Genomic DNA, 19,349 nt, shown 5'->3' with positions numbered 1-19,349 from the left:
TTTTTTGTATCATTTGAGGTTCTGGTGGTTTCACATCTGATTCTACTTCGTCCTTAAGCTTTTGGTCTTTATTGTGATGCAAAAATTGCCCATGTAACTTGCTGATATTTGAAGTAATTCTTATTGTGGAATTTCCATGACTGCTTAAGCTTTTTGACTTGGAAGCAATGATCATTCACCTGATGGTTTTGCCTTATGCTGACTGGAGTGATTTTAAGAACAGCCTCTAGTCAATAAATCAGCCAACTATGTCTAAATGTTAAGCACCTAACTGGTACACTGTCCCTGGTAATGATTGAATATTTAAAATTTGAAGGAATGTAGATGCTGGGAATGGGGAACAAAAACAAATTCCTGGGGAAGACTCCACAGGTCTGGCAGCAATTGGGAGAAATCCATTCTGAATGGTCCCCAGCTGAAATATGGACTGACTTATCTCAACAAATATTGCTTGACTGGGGTTTTTTCCAGCAAATAGTTTTAGTGAACCATTAACACCTACTGACTACAATAGATCAGTTAAAATTGCCCTTGTGGGAATATAAATATTGTCATACTTGCATGACGGATCATTTTGACTGCATTTGGATGAGCAACATGATTTGATTGTCTTCCTTTTTTTGGTAAGAATTTAGTTTCTCTGGCAGCAAACATTGTTGGATAATAAAATTTGCTTCTGTTTTTTTAGTCCATTTAAAAACTGAGTGCTGAAAGCTACACTTATTACTGTCAACAGTTTGAATTGAATGAAATATTTTGGGCAGCTAGCAGCAGGTGTGAAAGACACATCTCCTGAGTAAAACTTCCCCATGTCAAGGGAGAACAAGAAATTAAATAATGGAGCATTAAGCTTAGGTTCAGCCCAATTGAAGTAAAGCCAACTGTGCTTTAAACTTGCAGTGAGGGGTCAAACATTTTGTTCAAATCTCCCAGGGTGTAACCTGAATAGTGAAGGTGGTTTAAGAGATTTGACTAAGCTGTTTGATGTAGCTCATCAGTCAGACCTGGTCCGCTAAGTCATAGGGGAAGAGGGCTTTGTTTTTTAATCACCATGCCAGAAGGGTATTTCTAATTATACGTTAGCAGTTGCATGCTGAATCTGATTTTTTTTTTTGTTTTTGTGGTATGGGAGAACAAACAATATTATGTTTGATTTGAGGATAGATGCCACCTTGAATCATTTCCTTGATGGGGATTGTCAGGAGATCAGTGAGGGAATAGAAATAATAACCTTATCCATGCATTTTCAGGGGTGGGGGGAGGTGGAGAGGAGAAAGAGTTGTCAGACAAAATCAGGATATGAGGAAGTATGCCAGAATCTTGACAGCCTCCAGCTCAGAGCAGAGCCCACTTGATTGGCACAACATCCACAAACATTCACTCCTTCCACCACTGACACACCCACAGACTGCACTGTCTACCATCTAACAAATGCTGTAGAAATTTACCGAAGGTCCTTTAGCCAAGACACTTGAAAACCCCAATTACTTTCCATAGGACAAGGGCAGCAGATACATGGAACACCATCCCCAACCCCTGTAAGTTCTACTTCAAGCCACTCACCATCCTGAGTTGGAAACATAGCCCCATTCCTCTGCTGTTGGTGGATCAGAATCCTGGAATTCCTTCCCTAACAACAGGTGGATCTGCCTACACCAAATGAGCAACAGCAATTCAAAGGCAAAGCGCCACATTCTCTAATCTAATGTTTAGCCCTGATCTCCGAGGGGTTCAAATACCTCTGTGGAGGTTCTTTTTGTGAAATTGTCAAGTTCCAGTTCAACCACATCTGGAGTGCACAGTTCTGGCAGATTGGACCCAAACGTTGGACATGCAGAATTTCTGGAATGAAGCTGGACAGAGCTGGTTAATTGATGACAACAGTTTGTCTGAGTCCCTCTGTGTAGAAGGATAAGGGGCAGCTGTGGTTGAAATTTTTAAGAGAATTAATGAATTTAACAGGGTAGATAGAGAAAACTGGTTTCTTCTCAATAGTTAACAAGGGCTGAGAGTGGGGAAATGGATTATAATCTTCACATTAGAAGTAAATCATCCAGGATAATGTCAAAAACAGCTTGTTCACACAAAGGATAATAAAGCATACACATCGCACATGCAAGCGCGTGCACACGCACATATACACAGTACGAATTGAAAGTTTCAAAACTGAGACTGTTAGATTTTATTAGATAAGGATTGATGTCAGCAATCACTTTCTAATTTCATCACAAAACAAATCTGAGTAATGCATTTTGGTAGAAGAAACATGGAAAGACAAAACAGGCTCAATGTTACAAATCTGAGGTGAGAACAGAGCAGAGGTACTTTGGGTTTCAAGTATGTGATTATCTGAAAGTGGCCAGGCAAGGTGAAGCTGCTATTAAGAAGGCTTATGTGAAACTTGTGTTTTCAAACAGAGGATAGAGTATAAAAGTAAGGAATTGATGCTACACCTCTACAAATCATTGGTTAGACCACATTTGCAGTATTGTGTTCAGCTCTGGGCATAGCATTTAAGGAAAGACGTTAAAGCCGTGGACAGAGTTCAAGGGAGATTTATGAGAATGATACCAGGAATGAGGAATTTTAGATACAAGGAAAGAGTAAGGAAATTGGGTTAATTGTCCTTGGAGCAAGATGATTAAGAGGTGACCTTATTGAAGCGATCAAAATAATGAACAATTCTATCAGGGTAAAGGAGGATATTCCGTTTTCACGAGCTGATATGTCAGCGATGAGGGGTCACAATATGTTAGTAAGGGAGCTCTGACATGAGGAGAAACCTCTTTTCTCCGAAAGTTGTCAGGATTTGGAATGTGTTGCCTGGGAGAGTGATGGAGGCAGATTCCATAGATGGTTTCAAGAAAGAGCTGAATGTATATTTGGGAGTGACAAATACAGAGGGCTACAGACGGAGGGCTGGAGAGTGGGTCTAGGTGGGTAGCTCTTTTGGAAACCGATACAGACACGATGGGCCGAAAGGCCTCCTGTTGTTAAAAATCTTCTGAATGTCCTCCCAGGAAATTCTGTGAATTCAGCCAACGATAGCACATGCCTATCTTCCACCTGGATGGCCGTTGGGGACTTGTTTTGCATTGCACTTTATCAGGTTCCTCCCCTCGATTTATACCGTCCTGGGTGGCCCTGCCAGGAGGTGAAATCCTCTTCAGGGATCACTCTCAGAACCAAACAGAATACTCGAGGCTCTCCATCACTGCAAGGTGACAATCCACAAGCGGGAGCTGGAGGCAGGGAAATGCTGTTCATGTACAGATCCACCACAGAATCGGAGAATTGTTATGGCACAGCAGGAGGCCATTCGATCCATTGTGCCTGCACCTGTTCTGGTTGTTTTCTAAATCAGCCTGTCAGAGATGTTATAAGGCCTCTGGATCTGGTAGGAACTTGTACCAAGATCTCCTGGTCCAGAGGTTGGGACATTAACCCTGCACCACGAGACCCTGGCTACACTGGTTGTACAAACATAGAACCAGAGAAAAAAATTGTTGGAGTAGGCCATTCAGCCCTTCCAGCCTGCTCTGCCATTCCATGTGATTGTGGCTGATCCCCCAACTCAGTCCCATCCTCCCACTCTCTCTCCATACTTTTTGATCCCTTTACACCTCAGAGCTATATCTAACTCCTTCTTGAAACCATTCAATTTTTTGGCCTCAACTGTTTTCTGTGGCAGAGAATTCCACAGATTCCCCACTCTCTGGGTGAAGAGATTTCTCCTCATCTCAGTCCTAAATGGCCTGCCCAGTATCCTGAGACTGCAAACCCTGGTCCTGAACTTGCCAGACATTGGGAACTTTCTTCCTGTCTTTGCCCAAAATGATCCAGTTACAATTTTCTATGACCCAGAGACAATTTCCCACCTTTCTATCCCAAATCCCAGCACAACAGGCTGAGAAACTGACACACGCCTTCCTCATTGAGTCCATCATGCAGTTGGCCCCCTTAATTTGAAAAGAAAATGTGAAAGCTTTTCTTAAACCAAATCCAGTGCTTTTTAAAGAAGTACCAAACGAACCATGACCTGATTGAGTGGTCTAGCAGGTTTGAGATGCTGAATGGCCTCCTGCTGTTCCAATCACAGAATAACCATCCAGACCTGACTATAATCTACACCTCTGATCAGCTCTGCTTAACACACCCACCCCCTCTCTCTAATTGGTGCCTGTATGCATGGGTGGTTCCTGATTGGCTGTCAGCAATTGTCAGTCATCATTGGTGCTGCCTCTCCCTGGGTGAGTGCAGGATGGTCCCAGGAGTAGAAATACAAGAGTTTGTGGGTGAGAGGGCTTAGTTCTAGAGTTATCCTAGTGATAGTGAGTAGGAATAGTGAAGATGGTGTTGCAAGTGCGTCAGAACTACCACAAGGACTGTGAGGATGCTGTTAACGAGCAGATCAACCTGGAGCTCTATTCCTCCTATGTTTACTTCTCTGTGATGAGCCTTGTGGATTTGTTTTGGAATTCAAGTGGTGGCCACTTTATATTAAGGATGTGGGATTTCTCTGCAGTTGGTTCATGTTTAATAATGTATTAGAGTAGCCATTCTGTGCTGTAGAGAAGCGAATATTTTTCTCAAGTCTAATCTCACATTTTGCTGACAAAATGTTGTCTCAGGTCCTTGATGTGTCACCTGAAAGTAGATTGCTTCCTCAATGTAATATAATTCACTGCTTTGGATAAGCAATCTTAATCAATGTGCCCAGGTATATTATGACTTTCCTCTTGGACAAGTTTGTTGGGACATGGACCAGAGCCTCGTATCCCAGAGGTGGAGCTACTGCCACTACCATGAGCCCTCATTGATGCCCATGCTTCACTAGTTAACTTTCTTCAACTTCTAAAGGTCTTGGAGTAGATCTGCAGCTTGGGTTGTGGGTGTTGAAGTTCGTTGGTGAACCAACCAGGTTTGTTGTCCTGCAGATGTTTTGTTACCGTGCTTGGTAACATCCTCAGTGCAGTTTCTTCAATTGCATTCAGAACTGAGAATCCTGTCCTGTGTTGGAAGCTTTCCTCACCTGAAGTGGAATCTTTTTCCCTTAACCATATGACACTGGAACAATTAGGTTAATACTTAACATTTAAATCCAAATATTCAGTATTAAATAGTCATGATCCAACTTGTAGCAAGATAATCCCTTTCCTTCCCTCCTACTTCAGAAGGAAAGAACATCTGTCTGTTCAGGTCAGATTTTTAGTGACTTACAAGGGATATGTTTTCCCTTCATGGAACTGCAGCCTGTATAACTGGAAAAAGCCCTTCTGAGGAAATGTTCCAAATTCAAATGGCAGCAATGACTTTTCCCTTTTGGCTGTTTTGCAGTTCTTACTTTGACCGGGATGATGTTGCCCTGCGTCATTTTGCTGAGTTCTTCAATGAGCAGTCTCATGAGGAATGGGAACACGCTGAGAAACTGATGGCATTCCAGAATAAACGTGGAGGCCGAGTCCTCCTGCAGGACATCAAGGTTGGGTTTGATGGAATGAGTGATTTTGTGTCCCTGTCAACGACTGTGCTTTCTTTAACTTGTATTAATTCTGATCTAATCCATCAGTTTCTGTTCTTGTACTAATACCTAATGACATGGATCTCTAGTTGCTTTTCACTGTTTTCTTGCAATTTTGTTCTTCATTGAAGCATCTCCTTCCCTCCCTTCAGAAGCCAGAGCAGGATGATTGGGGCAATGGTCTGGAGGCAATGCAGAGAGCTCTGCAGATGGAGAAGGATGTGAACCAGAGTCTGCTGGATCTGCACAAACTTGCCTCTGGCAACATGGACCCTCATGTGAGTGTGTAGTGTATTTGAGCCTGGGCTTTTGGCTAACAGATGGATAAGACTAAGGCCTTTTAGCCTCAAGATCTCGATCTACATTGTGGAGGGTTTTGTACTGGGATACACGACAATTCTAGTGTTTCAAAAACTGAGCACTTAAATGTTTCTGTCAATCTCCATGACATTGCTTCACTGCTCGGTCTCCCAAGCTCTTGAGGAAACTGTATTTTGATGGATTTAATTGGTTGCCCTCTGTTTCTCCAGCTGTGTGACTTCCTGGAGAGGCACTACTTGGATGAGCAAGTGAAGATGATCAAGAAGCTGGGAGATCACATCACCAACCTGAAGAGACTGGGAGCCCCTGATAATGGCATGGGAGAGTACCTGTTTGACAGGCTCACCCTGGGGGGAGAGCGACTGAACTGACTGCCGGGAGCAAGCCTTGTAACTTCTGCCATAAATGGGAGATATCTGTACTTGATGGTTTTCTGCTCGTAAAAACAGATGAGACCAATTTCTATTGTGTAATTTTGAAACTGTCAATAAACTGCCCAGTACTGTATTTTCCCATTAGTTTGTATGGAAGCACTACTTGCAAAAGGTCACATAGACCATGACAAGCAACTTCAATGTGGTAATTACAGCAAGGTGTGTGGGTTTTTTGTACTCCCTTCCCTTTTTGAAATACTTGTCACCAGACCACCTGCCTTGCCTATTACCTGCTGAGTTTGGGTGCAGCCAGCAATTAGTCTCTGGCCAGCAGGGTGGCTATTGGGTAACCATGTGATATCTCTCAGTTTGGACAAAGCCCAGTGTGACCACTAGATGTTCACTGCATCTTGAATCCTTTTGTGTCACCAGAACAGATGTCACTACCCAGATACTAGTTCAGTATCTGTGGATTGACTGTGTCTCATGGTGGTATCTTCTTCTTTCCCTTCCCTACACCCCCCTCAGCTGCTTGAACCTGCCACATAATTGGTGGTTCCAGATATGAACAATAGTCACTCTATCTGGTCTGCGGAAGGACTGAAACCTTCTGTAATAAAACCAAATGTTGTTAGGGAAAACCTCAGGCTGTAACAGGAAGCAAAAGAACTAGATTAGGTCAGATTGTTTAATTTTGTTTTCTAAATCAGTTAATTCTTATCTGCCCATAAACAAGGGGCAAGCTAGAGATTTGTTCAAGATGCATTAATCTATAAGCAAGGCCCACATTAAAACAAATTTTCTCCAAATCTCGGGTCCTGGGTTATTGTCCCTCTGCAAAACCCTTTTTCTTTGTACATTGTACTTGGATGTATGGTGATTTCTGATTGGCTAGCAGGCATTGCTAATCATTGGTGATGCCTTTCCCCGCCTCCGAGTGCAGGATGTTCCCAGGAATATAAATACAAGAGCTTGTGCTGGTGAGGCTCAGTTCAAGAGTTGCTGGGTAATAGTGAGCAGGAATAGTGAAAGATGGCCTCCCAAGTGTGTCAGAACTACCACAAGGACTGTGAGGCTGCTGTTAACAAGCAGATCAACCTGGAGCTCTATTCCTCCTATGTTTACCTCTCCATGGTGAGTGTTGTGTTCCTTGCCGCTGTATTTGGAGAAAGTGGAGATTCTCAAGGTTAATGGAAATGGCTTTAAGCTCTACTCTATTGCTGGGACAACGACACTTTTGAGTAGTGAAGGACTTTGTGTGGGAGTTATTACGGAGTCAATGGGCTGTTCCTTACAGCAGCTGTTTTCTATGGGGGTTTAATGCTGCATTACCTCCGCTAGTTACTGTGACTAATCAACAACACAACAGTACCTGACTATTGATTAAGGGAATAGTCAGTAATAGGGTGACTCTAGCTAGTGAACATGTCTTTTACCTCTAGATATAGATGTAGTTTTGAGGTTCCTGATGAGCTTTGCTCAAGGAAGATATGCCATTCAATACCAATACGAATCTAGTGTGGTGTTTGAAGTCAGTAACAATTGCCTCTGTACTGAAGGAAACTGGTCAGTTTCTGACAGTAAGATCGTTCAGTGACTCTGAGATGCTTGTTCACTTGGAGTGAGTTCCACTGTTAACAGAAATAGAAACTCAAGAAATTCCCCATCCGCAGGACAGGGGGGTGGCATATTCCAACAATTTCCATTAAAAATTGCATCTCAAAGTAAACTTTGTTTGTCTCCTAAGAGCTACCTAACTGCCCATCAGCAACTTTGGAGTGGCAAAGAATCATAACAAATTTGTTTTCCACATCTGAAACTGAATTGCATGTAAAGACTTAAATGTGATAACAGGTGTTTGACTCTCTTCCCACAGTCCTTTTACTTTGACCGGGATGATGTTGCCCTGCATCACTTTGCTGAGTTCTTCAAGGACAGGGCCATGAGGAATGGGCACATGCTGAGAAACTGGCATTCCAGAATAAACGTGGAGGCCGAGTCCTCTTGCAGGACATCAATGTTGGGTTTAATTATACCTATCCAGCATCACTGCAACTTGTGGTATTAAATGTTTGGAGCAATTGGATTAATGCTGTTATGTGACTATTATGGCATGCTATTCCATCCTGCATCCTGCATCCTGCTTCCCTTTGTGGATATTTCAATCTATTGAAATATCTACCTCTTCCCTCTCTTTAGAAGCCAGAGCAGGATGAGTGGGGCAATGGTCTGGAGGCAATGCAGAGAGCCCTGCAGATAGAGAAGGATGTGAACCAGAGTATGCTGGATCTGCACAAACTCTCCTCTGACCACACAGACCCTCATGTGAGTTCTTCATTCCAGATGTTACCCATGTGATTGAAGTTGGATTAAAATGACTCAGTATGAATGTTACTACCATGATTTGTATTGCTCCCTACACAGCTTTTCAGTCTGTACACCAATATCTTTTAACTGAGAATGCTACTTCATCTCAACTATAAGGTGTAAAGCAAGAAGCAGGCCACTCAGCCCATCAAGTCTGTTATGCCATTCCCAATCATGGCTGATCTGAATCCTCAACTTTAATTTCCAGCCTTATCCACCTAAATCTTGATTCCCTTTGTGGTTTTTTTATTATTAATGTGACCCATCCTCAACAGCCCTCTGCAGCCAAGAATTCCATGGATTCACTCCTGAGAGTTTCCTGTCTAACCCCTTACCTGAGATCATGCCTTCAGATCGTAGACACTCCCTCAGGGAGAAATAACAGTTGTACTTGGACCCTGTGAAGCTCCATAGAATCCTGTGTTTCAGTGAGGTCTCCTTTTCATTCTGTGCTGAGTGCAGTCTTGACCTCTTCCCTTAAAACTATCCCTCTGTCCGCAGGGTCACATGACAGGTAAGTTGCCATCCTGAATGTTCCCCTTATTTGAACTCTGGCTGAATAATAATAGATGACTATCTTCTCTCTTTTTTTCATGTCCTACCCCAACACCATGGGCTCTATCTTGTCTGAGTGTAACAATCTCTCCAGACTTTAGACCCCATTTAAAGCAAGTTTCCTTGCTGATAAGGCAAATGCCAACTTGCTGAACTGTGAAGGGAATGTTTGCTTTGCTTTCAGCTTGGTTCTTTTATGCTGATCCCGAATAAAACCAATTGGAAGCCCCATGTTCAGAGCTGTGCAGATGGAAATTGAGAATGTGCTCCTCCTGCATATTGTGAAACCAAGGCCAGTATCAATGGGTGTAAGGCTGTGGCTTTAGGACATGAATTAAACAGGCTTCAATCAATTCTTCTTCCCCCACTCACTGCCCCTCCTCCCCAAGGGCAAGGGATTATTCCATACAGATGAAGCCTATTGGGGAACGTTGGGATGGCAGTGCAGGAGGGAATCCTCACAGATTTGTAACAAACACAAACCTGAAGGTGGCTTTGCATACACAATAAGCAGCATGAGACCAGTTGTAAATGTTTTCTTGTACTTCTTTTAACATCTTAATTTGTGAAACAAAAGTAAAATCGATGATTTGCCTCTTGGTGAATTTCAATCCTGTTGGGCGAGAAAAGCCTATCTGTGTCATCACTTCCCAGAATCAGTTGAGGGAAGACTCTTTAAATATTTCTTGTGTAGATTATCCTCCACTTTCAAAAACTCTCTTTCTTTCTTTTTGTTCCTCCAGCTGTGTGACTTCCTGGAGAGGTACTACTTGGATGAGCAAGTGAAGATGATCAAGAAGCTGGGAGATCATATCACCAACCTGAAGAGACTGGGAGCCCCTGAGAAAGGCACGGGAGAGTACCTGTTTGACAGGCTCACCCTGAGCTGAGTGGGATCAATAAATTCTATTTGTGCATGGTGACTTCATTCTAGTTCGTGACTTTGGTTGTGCTTTGAGCAGAATTAAAATAGTGTTCACCATGGAACTGAGTGCTTTGTGTGATTTCATGTCTTTTGGAGGTTCTGGCTGTTTAACATCTGATTCTATTTGGTCCTTAAGCTTTTGTACTTTAGCTTGATGCAATAATTGCCCATTTAACTTGCAACTTTTGAATCCACTGTCTGTAGGGATTTTTGAACGAAGTAATTCTAGTTGTGGAATTTCCACAACTGCTTCAGCTTTTTGACTTGGAACCAATGCTCATTCAGCTGATGATGGGTTTTGCCTTGTGCTGACTGGACTGATTTGAAGAACTGCCTCAGTCAATGAACAAATCAGTCCACTGTCTGAATGTTAAGCATCTAACTGGTGCACTGTCCCTAGCAATGTTTGAATTTGAAGGATTCAAAGGAACTCTGGATGCTGGAAATCAGGAACAAGAAATCATTGGGAAAGACTCAACAGATCTGGTAGCATCTGGGGAGAAATTCAGTCGGAATAGTCACTTCAGTTGATCAGTTGAAATACTCCGACAGGAATAAGGTTATTATCATATTTGCAAGACACACCATTTTGACTGCTTTTGGATGAGCAACACTTGATTTGTTAGACAGTTGTTGCTTCCAAGGTAGGGACTTTAGTTTCGCGACAGTGAACTTTTTGGAGAATAAAGCCTGCTTTTGGCCTTTTTACAGCCCATTAATAAAGAATAAGGAGCTAAAGTAACTCCACAACTGTTCCACTCGCTTCTGAAAACTGCACTTATCACTTTCAACAACTTGCATTGGCTGAAATATTTGGTGTAACTCCAACTGTGCATTTAATTTGCAGTGATGGTCAAACATTCTGTTCAAATCTCCCAGGGTGTAAACCAGTGAAGGTGCTTCAAGAGACTTGACCAAGCTGTCTGGAGGAGCTCATTCAGCCAATACTAGTATTGGACCTGGTGCTCCTACAAGGAGGGGAGTAGGGATTTGTTTTATTAATCACCATGCGCGAAGGGGCATTTGCTGTTGTACAGCTTGAGATCCATGCAGAATTTTGTCTTTGTTTATGGTGAACAGACAATAGTGGCTTCAATTTGAAGCCAGCTGCCCCCTGAATGATTTCCTTGACAGAGATTGTCAGGAGATCAGAGGCAGAACAGAAAGTATGACCTTTTCCATGCATTTCGGGGAGGGGATGTGCAGAGGAGAAAGAGTTGTCAGACAGAATCGGGATAAAAGGAAGTACTCAATCTTCACAGCCTCTCGCTCAGAGCAGCCCGCTTGTTGTGAACAAAATCCACAAACATTCACTCTTTCCACCACTGGCACTCAGGGACACGATGTACCAGCTAATAAATGCTGTAGAAATCCAGCAAAGCTCCTCAGACAACCCCTACCAAATCCCCCACGACCTTTTCCCTATGACAAGGGCAGTCACTACATGGGGAAACCACTCCAATAGTTCTACTTCAAGCCACGCACCAGCCTGAGTTACAAACAGCCCCATTCCTGCTGTGTCTGTGGATCAGAATCCTGGAATTCCCTCACGAGGAGCATTGTGGATCTGCCTACACCAAATGGGCAACAGCAATTCAAGAAGGCAAGTCACCACATTCTCCAATCTAATGTTAGCCCTGATCTGAGGGGTTTAAATACCTCTTGATGGAGGTTCTCTTGTGAAATTGCCAAGTGCTGGTTTGAGCATAGCTGGAGTACACAGTCCTGGCAGATTGGACTCCAAGATGGTTACACACAGAATTTCTGGAATGAAACTAGATAGAGAGCTGGTTCATTGATGACAACAGTTTGTCCAAGTTTCTCTGTGTAGGAGTTTCAGGGATGGCTGTAATTGAAATTTTGAAGAGGATTAATGGATTTGACAGGGTAGAAAGAGAGGACCTGTTTCTTCTCAATGGTGATCTAGGACAGAGTGGGGAATAGGATTATAATCTTCATATTAGAACTAAATCATCCAGGATAATATCAAAAACAGCTTCTTGACGCAAAGGATAGTCGAAGCATGCACATCGCACATACGCACAGGTTGCATTTCAAAACTTACTATTAGATTTTTATTAGGTAAGGTTTTATGTTGACAATCACTTTCTAAATACAACAAATAAAAATGTGAGTAATGCATTTTGGTAGAAGAAACATGGAAAGACAAAACAGACTCGATGTTACAAAGCTGAGGTGAGTGCAAGAGCAGAGGGACTTTGGGTTTCAAGTATGTGATTATCTGACAGTGGTCGAGCAGGATGAAGCTGTTGTTAAGAAGGCTCATGTGAAACTTGTGTTTTCAAACAGAGGCATAAAGTATAAAAGTAAGGAATTGATGCCACACCTCTACAAATCATTGGTTAGACCACATTTGCAATATTGTGTTCAGTTCTGGACGTGGCATTTAAGGAAGGACATTAAAGCCGTGGACAGAGGTTCAAAGGAGATTTATTAGAATGACACCAGGAATGAAGAATTTTAGATACGAGGAAAGATTAAAGAAATTGGGCTTATTAACCTAGGAGCAGAGATGATGAAGAGGTGACCTTATTGAAGCAATGAAAGTGATGAACAATTTTGTCAGGGTAAAGCAGGATATTCTGTTTTCTCCAGTTGATACGTCGGTGACGAGGGGTCACAATTTGTCAGTAAGGGAGCTCAGAGTGAGTAATCTCTTTACTCAGAAAGTTGTTAGGATTTGGAATGCGCTGCCTGGGAAAGTGATGGAGGTGGATTCCATAGGTGGTTTCTAAAACAAAAAAAGAGTTGGATATATACTTGGAAGTGATGAATTTAGAGGGCGACAGAAGTAGGCCTGGAGAGTGGGACGAGGTGGGTAGCTCTTTCTGAAGCCAATACACACAAGAAGGGCCATATGGCCTGCTGTCATTAAAAATCCTTCAAATGTCCACCAAGGAAATTCTGAGTTTGGGGAGGGGGTTTGTATTCCTCTCTGTGGGCACCTGTACAAGGCATCTTTAATGTGGGAAAGCTGTTACACAGCGGCAGAGACATGGTCCTTTACACAAGGTTGACCCAGTTCCAGTGGCCAAGAAATGTTGACTGCGGATCTCCCCACTGCTGGCCTTCACCCACCGTCACAGCCAACGATAGCACACGCCTATCTTCCACCTGGATGGCCGTTGGGGACTTGTTTTGCATTGCACATTATCAGGATCCTCCCCTTGATCGTACCGTCCTGGGTGGCCCTGCCAGGAGGTGAAATCCTCTTCAGGGATCACTCTCGGAACCAAACAGAATACTCGATGATCTCCAAGACTGCAAGGTGACAATCCACAGGCAGGAGCTGGAGGCAGGGAAATGCTGTTCACTTACAGATCCACCACAGAATCGGAGAATTGTTATGGCACAGCAGGAGGCCATTCGATCCATTGTGCCTGCACCAGTTCTGGTTGTTTTCTAAATCAGCCTGTCAGAGATGTTATAAGGCCTCTGGATCTGGTAGGATCTTGTACCAAGGCCTCCTGCTCCTGAGGTTGGGACATTAACTCTGCACCACGAGACCCTGGCTACACTGGTTGTACAAACGTAGAACCATAGAAAAAAATTGTTGGAGTAGGCCATTCAGCCCTTCCAGCCTGCTCTGCTATTCCATGTGATTGTGGCTGATCCCCGAACTCAGTCCCATCTTCCCACTCTCTCTCCATACCCTTTGATCCGGCACAACAGGCTGAGAAACTGACACCCGCCTTCCTCATTGAGTCCCTCGTGCAGTTGGTCACAATCACCTTAATTTAAAAAGAAAACGTGAAAGCTTTTCCCAAACCAAATCTGTTTCTTTTAAAAGGAACAAAATGAACCATGACCTGATTGAGTGGTGCAGCAGGTTTGAGATGCTGAATGGCCTCCTGCTGTTCCAATCACAGAATAACCATCCAGACCTGACTGTAATCTACACCTCTGATCAGCTCTGCTTAACACACCCACCCCCTCTCTCTAATTGGTGCCTGTATGCATGGGTGGTTCCTGATTGGTTAGCAGGAACCATCAATCATCATCAGTCCTGCCTCTCCCTGATTGAATGCAGGATGGTCCCAGGAGAAGAAATACAAGAGTTTGTGGGAGAGTGACTCAGTTCTCAGGTTGTCTGGGTGATAGTGAGTAGGAATAGTGAAGATGGCCTCCCAAGTGTATCAGAGCTACCACAAAGACTGTGAGGATGCTGTTAACAAGCAGATCAACCTGGAGCTCTATTCTTCTTCTGTTTACCTCTCCATGGTGAGCCTCGTGGATTTGTTTTGGAATTGAAGTTGGGCCTGCATGATATTAAGAATGTAGGATTTCTCTCCTTCAGTCAATTTGTATTTAAGAATGCCCTAGTATAGTACTTCTGTGATGTGGAGACTTGAATGCTTTATTCAAGTCTAATCTTACAAAAAAGTTACTGAAACTACTATTGTATGGTGTTATTGATGAATATAATGATTTGCTGCCTTGAATAAATCATGAATCAACTTGTCCAGAGAGATCATGACCTTTCTCTGGAAGGTCCCTTGGGACTTGGTCCTGGATCTCCTATCCCAGAGGTAAGGACATTACCACTACCCTGAGCCCTCATTGTTGCCGATCTTTGCGAGTTAACTATTCTTAGTTCACTTCAGAGCTGAGAATCCTGTTCTGTGTTGGTAGGTTTCCTCACTGAGGCTGAGTCTTTCTCCCTTACCCATAATGACACTTTGAAACAATGAGGTTGCCTTAATATTTTAAACCCCAACCTTCAGCATTAAACATTCATTTTCCAACTTGTAGGAAGTTGATCCCTTTCCTTCCCTCTTCTTTTGGAAGGAAAGAGCCTTTTTACCCACTCAACTGAGGTTTTAGTGACTTAAAAAGGATGTTGTTTCTTTTTGTTTTTTGATGGAACTGTAGCCTGTATAATTGGAAAAAGACTTTCTGAGAAATTTGACAGACTTTAAATGGAAGCAATGAGTTTTTTGGTTTTATCTGTTTGCAGTTCTCTTACTTTGACCGGGATGATGTTGCCCTGCGTCGCTTTGCTGAGTTCTTCAAAGGGGAGTCCCATGAGGAACGGGAACGTGCTGAGAAACTGATGGCATTCCATAATAAACGTGGAGGCAGAGTACTCCTGCAGGATGTCAAGGTTGGATTTAATTGTTTTCTCCAATTAGCTTCACTAGAACTCATAGTACTTAATGTTTGGGCCAATGGAATCAATTTGTTCCAATGTTGTAACTATTATGGTATGCTAGGTCATCCTTCCAACCCATTGTCCCTTGGTTTTTCAATCCATTAAAGCAGCACTCTTTTTTTGCACTCCCAATACCCGCACCCCCCACCCAAACCTTCAGAAGCCAGAGCAGGATGAGTGGGGCAATGGTCTGGAGGCAATGCAGAGAGCTCTGCAGATGGAGAAGGATGTGAACCAGAGTCTGCTGGATCTGCACAAACTCGCCTCTGACCACACGGACCCTCATGTGAGTTTCTAATGTGGGCTTTTGAATTTGGAGGGTGGCACCTTGAGCCTATTCAGTATTTTGAATGAAGGTCTTTCTTTGATCTGATAACCAGCCTTCTTAAAAATAAGAGGATAACTAGTGAGAAGGTAGGACCATGCAAGGATGAAGGAGGCACCTTGTGCTTGGATAGAGAGTATGTGTGAGATTCTAAATGAGTAATCTGTCAATATATTCTTCTCATGGGTGAATATGGTGGACAGTGAGATTTGTGTGGCATGTGCTCCTATGCTCGGGCATTTTTTTCTTTTTGAGATCCAGCAAGAGCATCAAAGTGGATATCTTCCCCAGGGCCATACTTTCCCTTTCAAGTAGGGAAATAATAGCTTCCTGGATTATCACTATGGAGCAGTGAGTCTCATCAGTGGTTGGAACCTCCTAAAATTAGGATAGGGTGTAATTTTACAAATGCATGTCTTTGCTCACTGTGGAAAGTTAGCATGGCTTTGCGCAGGGCAGATCATGTCTTAGTAACTTGAATTTAAGGTGACAGATGATCAGCGGGTGGAGCATTGGATGTCTACATGGATTTTTACTAAATCATTTGGCAAGGTCCCTATGGCAGGCTCATCCAGAGGATTTCAGATGTGTGTGATTCACAGCGACTTGGCCATAGGCAGAGGGTAGTTGTGGAAGCTTATCAGGATAGAGTTCTGGTTTAGTAGTGTTCCATTAGTCATACCAGGATTTCTGGTAATCAATAACTCAAATGAAAACATAGATTGTTGGTTAGTAAATTTCCAGATGATGGAGATTAGTGGAGTTGTGGATACTGGTGTGGTTTTTTTTTTTTTTTAAAAGTCGTAGGATATAGATCAGTTGCAGAAATTGGTGGAGATGGCAGATGGAGCTTAACCGAGGTAAGTGAGATGCTGCACATTGGGATTTCAAATGTTAAGCAAAAGTAAATAGTTAATGGCCAGACTCTGAACAGCATTGATATAAAGAGGGATCTTGGGGGTCCAGGTCCTTAGCTCCCTGAAAGTAGCCACATGAGTACTTAGTGGACAAAAGCAATGACCTGTTTGCCCCTGGGAAATGGAGTACATGAGTCAGGATGTCATGGTGCAGCTTTCAGACTTTGGTCAGGCAACCCTTGCAGGATTGTTAAATTCTGGTCACCACATTACAGGAAGAATGTGGAGGCATTGGAGTGGGTGCAGAAGACGTTGACCAGGATGCTGCCTGGATGAGAGGGTATGAGCTCAAGAAGCTGGAAAAGCTAGGCTTCAGATCTCTAGAACCTCAGGCTGAGGAAGGCTTGAAGTCTGGAAGATAGAAATATCTGTGCCTCAAACATCTGGGGAAAGCTTAGTGGGCCTGGCGGCATCTGAAGAAAATCCATGTTTTGGGTCTGGTGATCCTTCAACTTTTCAGTGTTGAAATGCCTAAAACTATGGCCTGCATCTTAGGTGAGGGGTTAGTGGGGGCAGTTTCCTTTTAATGAAAAGGAGTTTGGAATGCACTGCCAAGGTACTGGTGGTGAAGGCAGACGATCGGGTTGCTCAAGGGCTTTTAGATAAGTACGTGAATAAGCAAGGCATGGAGGGATATGGGCCAAGGGCAGGCGAAAGGGATTAGTTTAATTGTGCATGTTCAGCACAAGATCATGGTCTGAATGACCTGTTTATGTGCTGCATAGTTGTGTTCTGGATAATTGTTAATTCCAAACATTAGTGATGTTAGGATCCTCAGTCTGTTGTATAGAAATTCTTCTGCACCAGGACCACGACAGCAACATCAGCTGTTCTTTACTACACCAGTTCAAGCAGGATAATTCTTTTACCTTGTCTAAACTTCCTTTCCTTCTATTGCCTTTCCAGCTGTGTGACTTCCTGGAGAGGCACTACTTGGATGAGCAAGTGAAGATGATCAAGAAGCTGGGAGATCACATCACCAACCTGAAGAGACTGGGAGCCCCTGAGAATGGCATGGGAGAGTACCTGTTTGACAGGCTCACCCTGGGGGAAGAGTGACTGAACTGAATGCAGGGAGCAAGCTTGTTGCCATGTGTCTAAATGGGAGACCTGTGGAGACTTCTCCTTTTGTAGAAGCAGCTCATTGTCCTGTCCCAAGTGTAAATAAACTGCTCCATATTGGACCGTGTCTTGCCTCCCTTTCTGGGTGAATCCTTGCTGCAGCTTGATTCTGTTCTTGCTGATGGGAACACTTTCCCCACTGGGCTGTGGGTTTCACTGTCTGGACCAGACAATTCTTTGAGATGGTGAGTTGCTGCTTTGAAACACCCTACCATCTTTTGTAGGTAGACCCACAACACCCTTGAAAGAATTAGAAGGTTTCCACCCAGCAACACTTTAGTTTGGATGGTGAGTGTCTTGGAGTGCAATCTGCAGTGGGAGATGTTCCCATGTATCCATTGCCCTGCAATTTTCTGCATCCAAGTCTTCATAGGTTTAGAAAATAAAAGGTATTGGTGTGTTTATGCAGAACATAGTGACACCAGCCTGCACTGAGTATTAGCAGTGGAGAGGGTGAATGTCAGGGTGCCAGCATCACACAGGAATGGATTTTAAATGTCGATCCTTTCAACAACCTCAGCTCCACGGCAGGCCCTACCAACTGAGATTCAAATTAATGAGCCTCAGGTCAGGGTTGTACAGCACAAATACCACCTTTGGCCCAACTAGTCCATGTTGACTCAATATCCTTTAACCTCGTCCCACTTGGCCTCTTCCCTCCAAACCCTTTCCATTCATGTACCCATCCAGACATTTTGTGTGAAAAGATGGACTAAAACCTTAGTTGAAATTTTAAATTTTGCTGACCAGGCCTGTCTGCCTGGGTATCAACCTGCAGCATATAAGGGATTCCTTCCCAATGCTGACATCTGCCAGATCCAGTTCCAATTCCTAACTCCTGTGGGTGCTTGGGAACTAAACTGTTGCCAGTGACAATGATCCAGTGCTGGAGCCATAATGTTTGGAGGATCAAATACTATTCCCGGGCTGCTACATAAGCCAGCCCATTCCTGATGGCTCACTAAAGTGTGTGAGCCTCAGGAATGTTGCATTCAGTACTCTGAGTTGATTTGCCTGAATAATACTACTTTTATTTTTTTGCTCTGCTGGCCCAGGAAATGTAGCCATAGTCTTTACCATGAGGGAAAGCGATCAACATTCAATGATTTCAAAAATAACAAAATTGCTTATCCCACATCGGATTACAGCCATCAGATCCCTGCTCCTTATAGGTGCAGATACTGATACTGTGCAAAAGATCTAGCATTTCTTTCTGTTGTAATGCAGCAGTGTGTAGACAGCCCTGTACTTGTAAGTCAGCTGCATGATACCATAATGTGTGTCTTTCCGGAATAAAAGTATCTGCGCTCGCATGCTTGTTCTCTGAAACAGTTTACTTAGTCAGCCGCATGGAACACTCTTACACTGAGGCACAGAAACCAGCCTAAATATACTTGCAGCGTAAGCCACAAATTGAATCATGGGCGTAGCCCACTGCTAGTGATGTAAACCTGCAAACTGGTGAAGAAGTACACTGATTGTCTACTATACCCGGAGAGACACCTGATCCAATCCTTGCAAAAGGGAATGTTAAATATTCCTGAAAGGATAGCCCAAAGAACTCCTTGAAGAAAATATACCTTAGAAACCAAATGTTTTTGAGTTTTTATGCCTTAAAAAAGGAATTACCTGTGTCCAGATGTCAGGCATTTCTGTCATTTTCTATTTCCAAATGTGTGTAAGTAAAACAAAAACCCTTCCGCTGTCATGAGATCAGATTCCCCTCCATCTGGACTTAATGGAATAAAG

The 19,349-nt window shown here is 43.3% G+C and overlaps 2 protein-coding genes and 1 pseudogene across 3 annotated transcripts; all 3 read left to right on the top strand.

The window, feature by feature from the left end:
* Positions 1–4,327: 4,327 nt before the first annotated feature.
* Positions 4,328–10,125, top strand: LOC109917690 (ferritin heavy chain A-like). 2 transcript variants are annotated; one of them, XM_048593530.1, is made up of 5 exons: positions 4,328–4,508; positions 5,338–5,482; positions 5,674–5,799; positions 6,052–6,182; positions 10,013–10,125. In XM_048593530.1, the coding sequence occupies exons 1-5, from the start codon at positions 4,351–4,353 to the stop codon at positions 10,026–10,028; spliced, it is 576 nt and encodes a 191-aa protein (XP_048449487.1). In that variant the 5' UTR covers positions 4,328–4,350; the 3' UTR covers positions 10,029–10,125. The 2 variants fall into 2 exon arrangements, with proteins under 2 accessions (XP_048449487.1, XP_048449486.1); XM_048593529.1 differs by lacking the exon at positions 10,013–10,125 and having other exon boundaries at positions 6,052–6,522.
* LOC109917689 lies at positions 7,221–10,125 on the top strand (annotated as a pseudogene).
* A 3,995-nt stretch (positions 10,126–14,120) lies between these two features.
* LOC109931179 (ferritin, heavy subunit-like) lies at positions 14,121–17,662 on the top strand. Its single transcript, XM_020530508.2, has 4 exons — positions 14,121–14,305; positions 15,042–15,188; positions 15,397–15,522; positions 17,385–17,662. The coding sequence occupies exons 1-4, from the start codon at positions 14,204–14,206 to the stop codon at positions 17,535–17,537; spliced, it is 528 nt and encodes a 175-aa protein (XP_020386097.2). The 5' UTR covers positions 14,121–14,203; the 3' UTR covers positions 17,538–17,662.
* The last annotated feature ends 1,687 nt before the right edge of the window (positions 17,663–19,349 follow it).

Source organism: Rhincodon typus, unplaced genomic scaffold (assembly GCF_021869965.1).
Source record: "Rhincodon typus isolate 14 unplaced genomic scaffold, sRhiTyp1.1 hic_rhity00003035, whole genome shotgun sequence".
In the NCBI taxonomy this organism is placed as follows: Eukaryota; Metazoa; Chordata; class Chondrichthyes; order Orectolobiformes; family Rhincodontidae; genus Rhincodon; species Rhincodon typus.
This window is presented reverse-complemented; position numbering and strand designations above follow the sequence as displayed.

Coding starts and splice junctions, on each gene's coding strand:
- LOC109931179 (XM_020530508.2), top strand. CDS start 14,204: ATGGCCTCCCAAGTGTATCAGAGCTACCACAAAGACTGTGAGGATGCT. Junction 15,189..15,396: donor TACTCCTGCAGGATGTCAAG/GTTGGATTTAAT, acceptor CCAAACCTTCAG/AAGCCAGAGCAGGATGAGTG. Junction 15,523..17,384: donor CTGACCACACGGACCCTCAT/GTGAGTTTCTAA, acceptor TTGCCTTTCCAG/CTGTGTGACTTCCTGGAGAG.
- LOC109917690 (XM_048593529.1), top strand. CDS start 4,351: ATGGTGTTGCAAGTGCGTCAGAACTACCACAAGGACTGTGAGGATGCT. Junction 4,509..5,337: donor GGCCACTTTATATTAAGGAT/GTGGGATTTCTC, acceptor GCTGTTTTGCAG/TTCTTACTTTGACCGGGATG. Junction 5,483..5,673: donor TCCTCCTGCAGGACATCAAG/GTTGGGTTTGAT, acceptor CCCTCCCTTCAG/AAGCCAGAGCAGGATGATTG.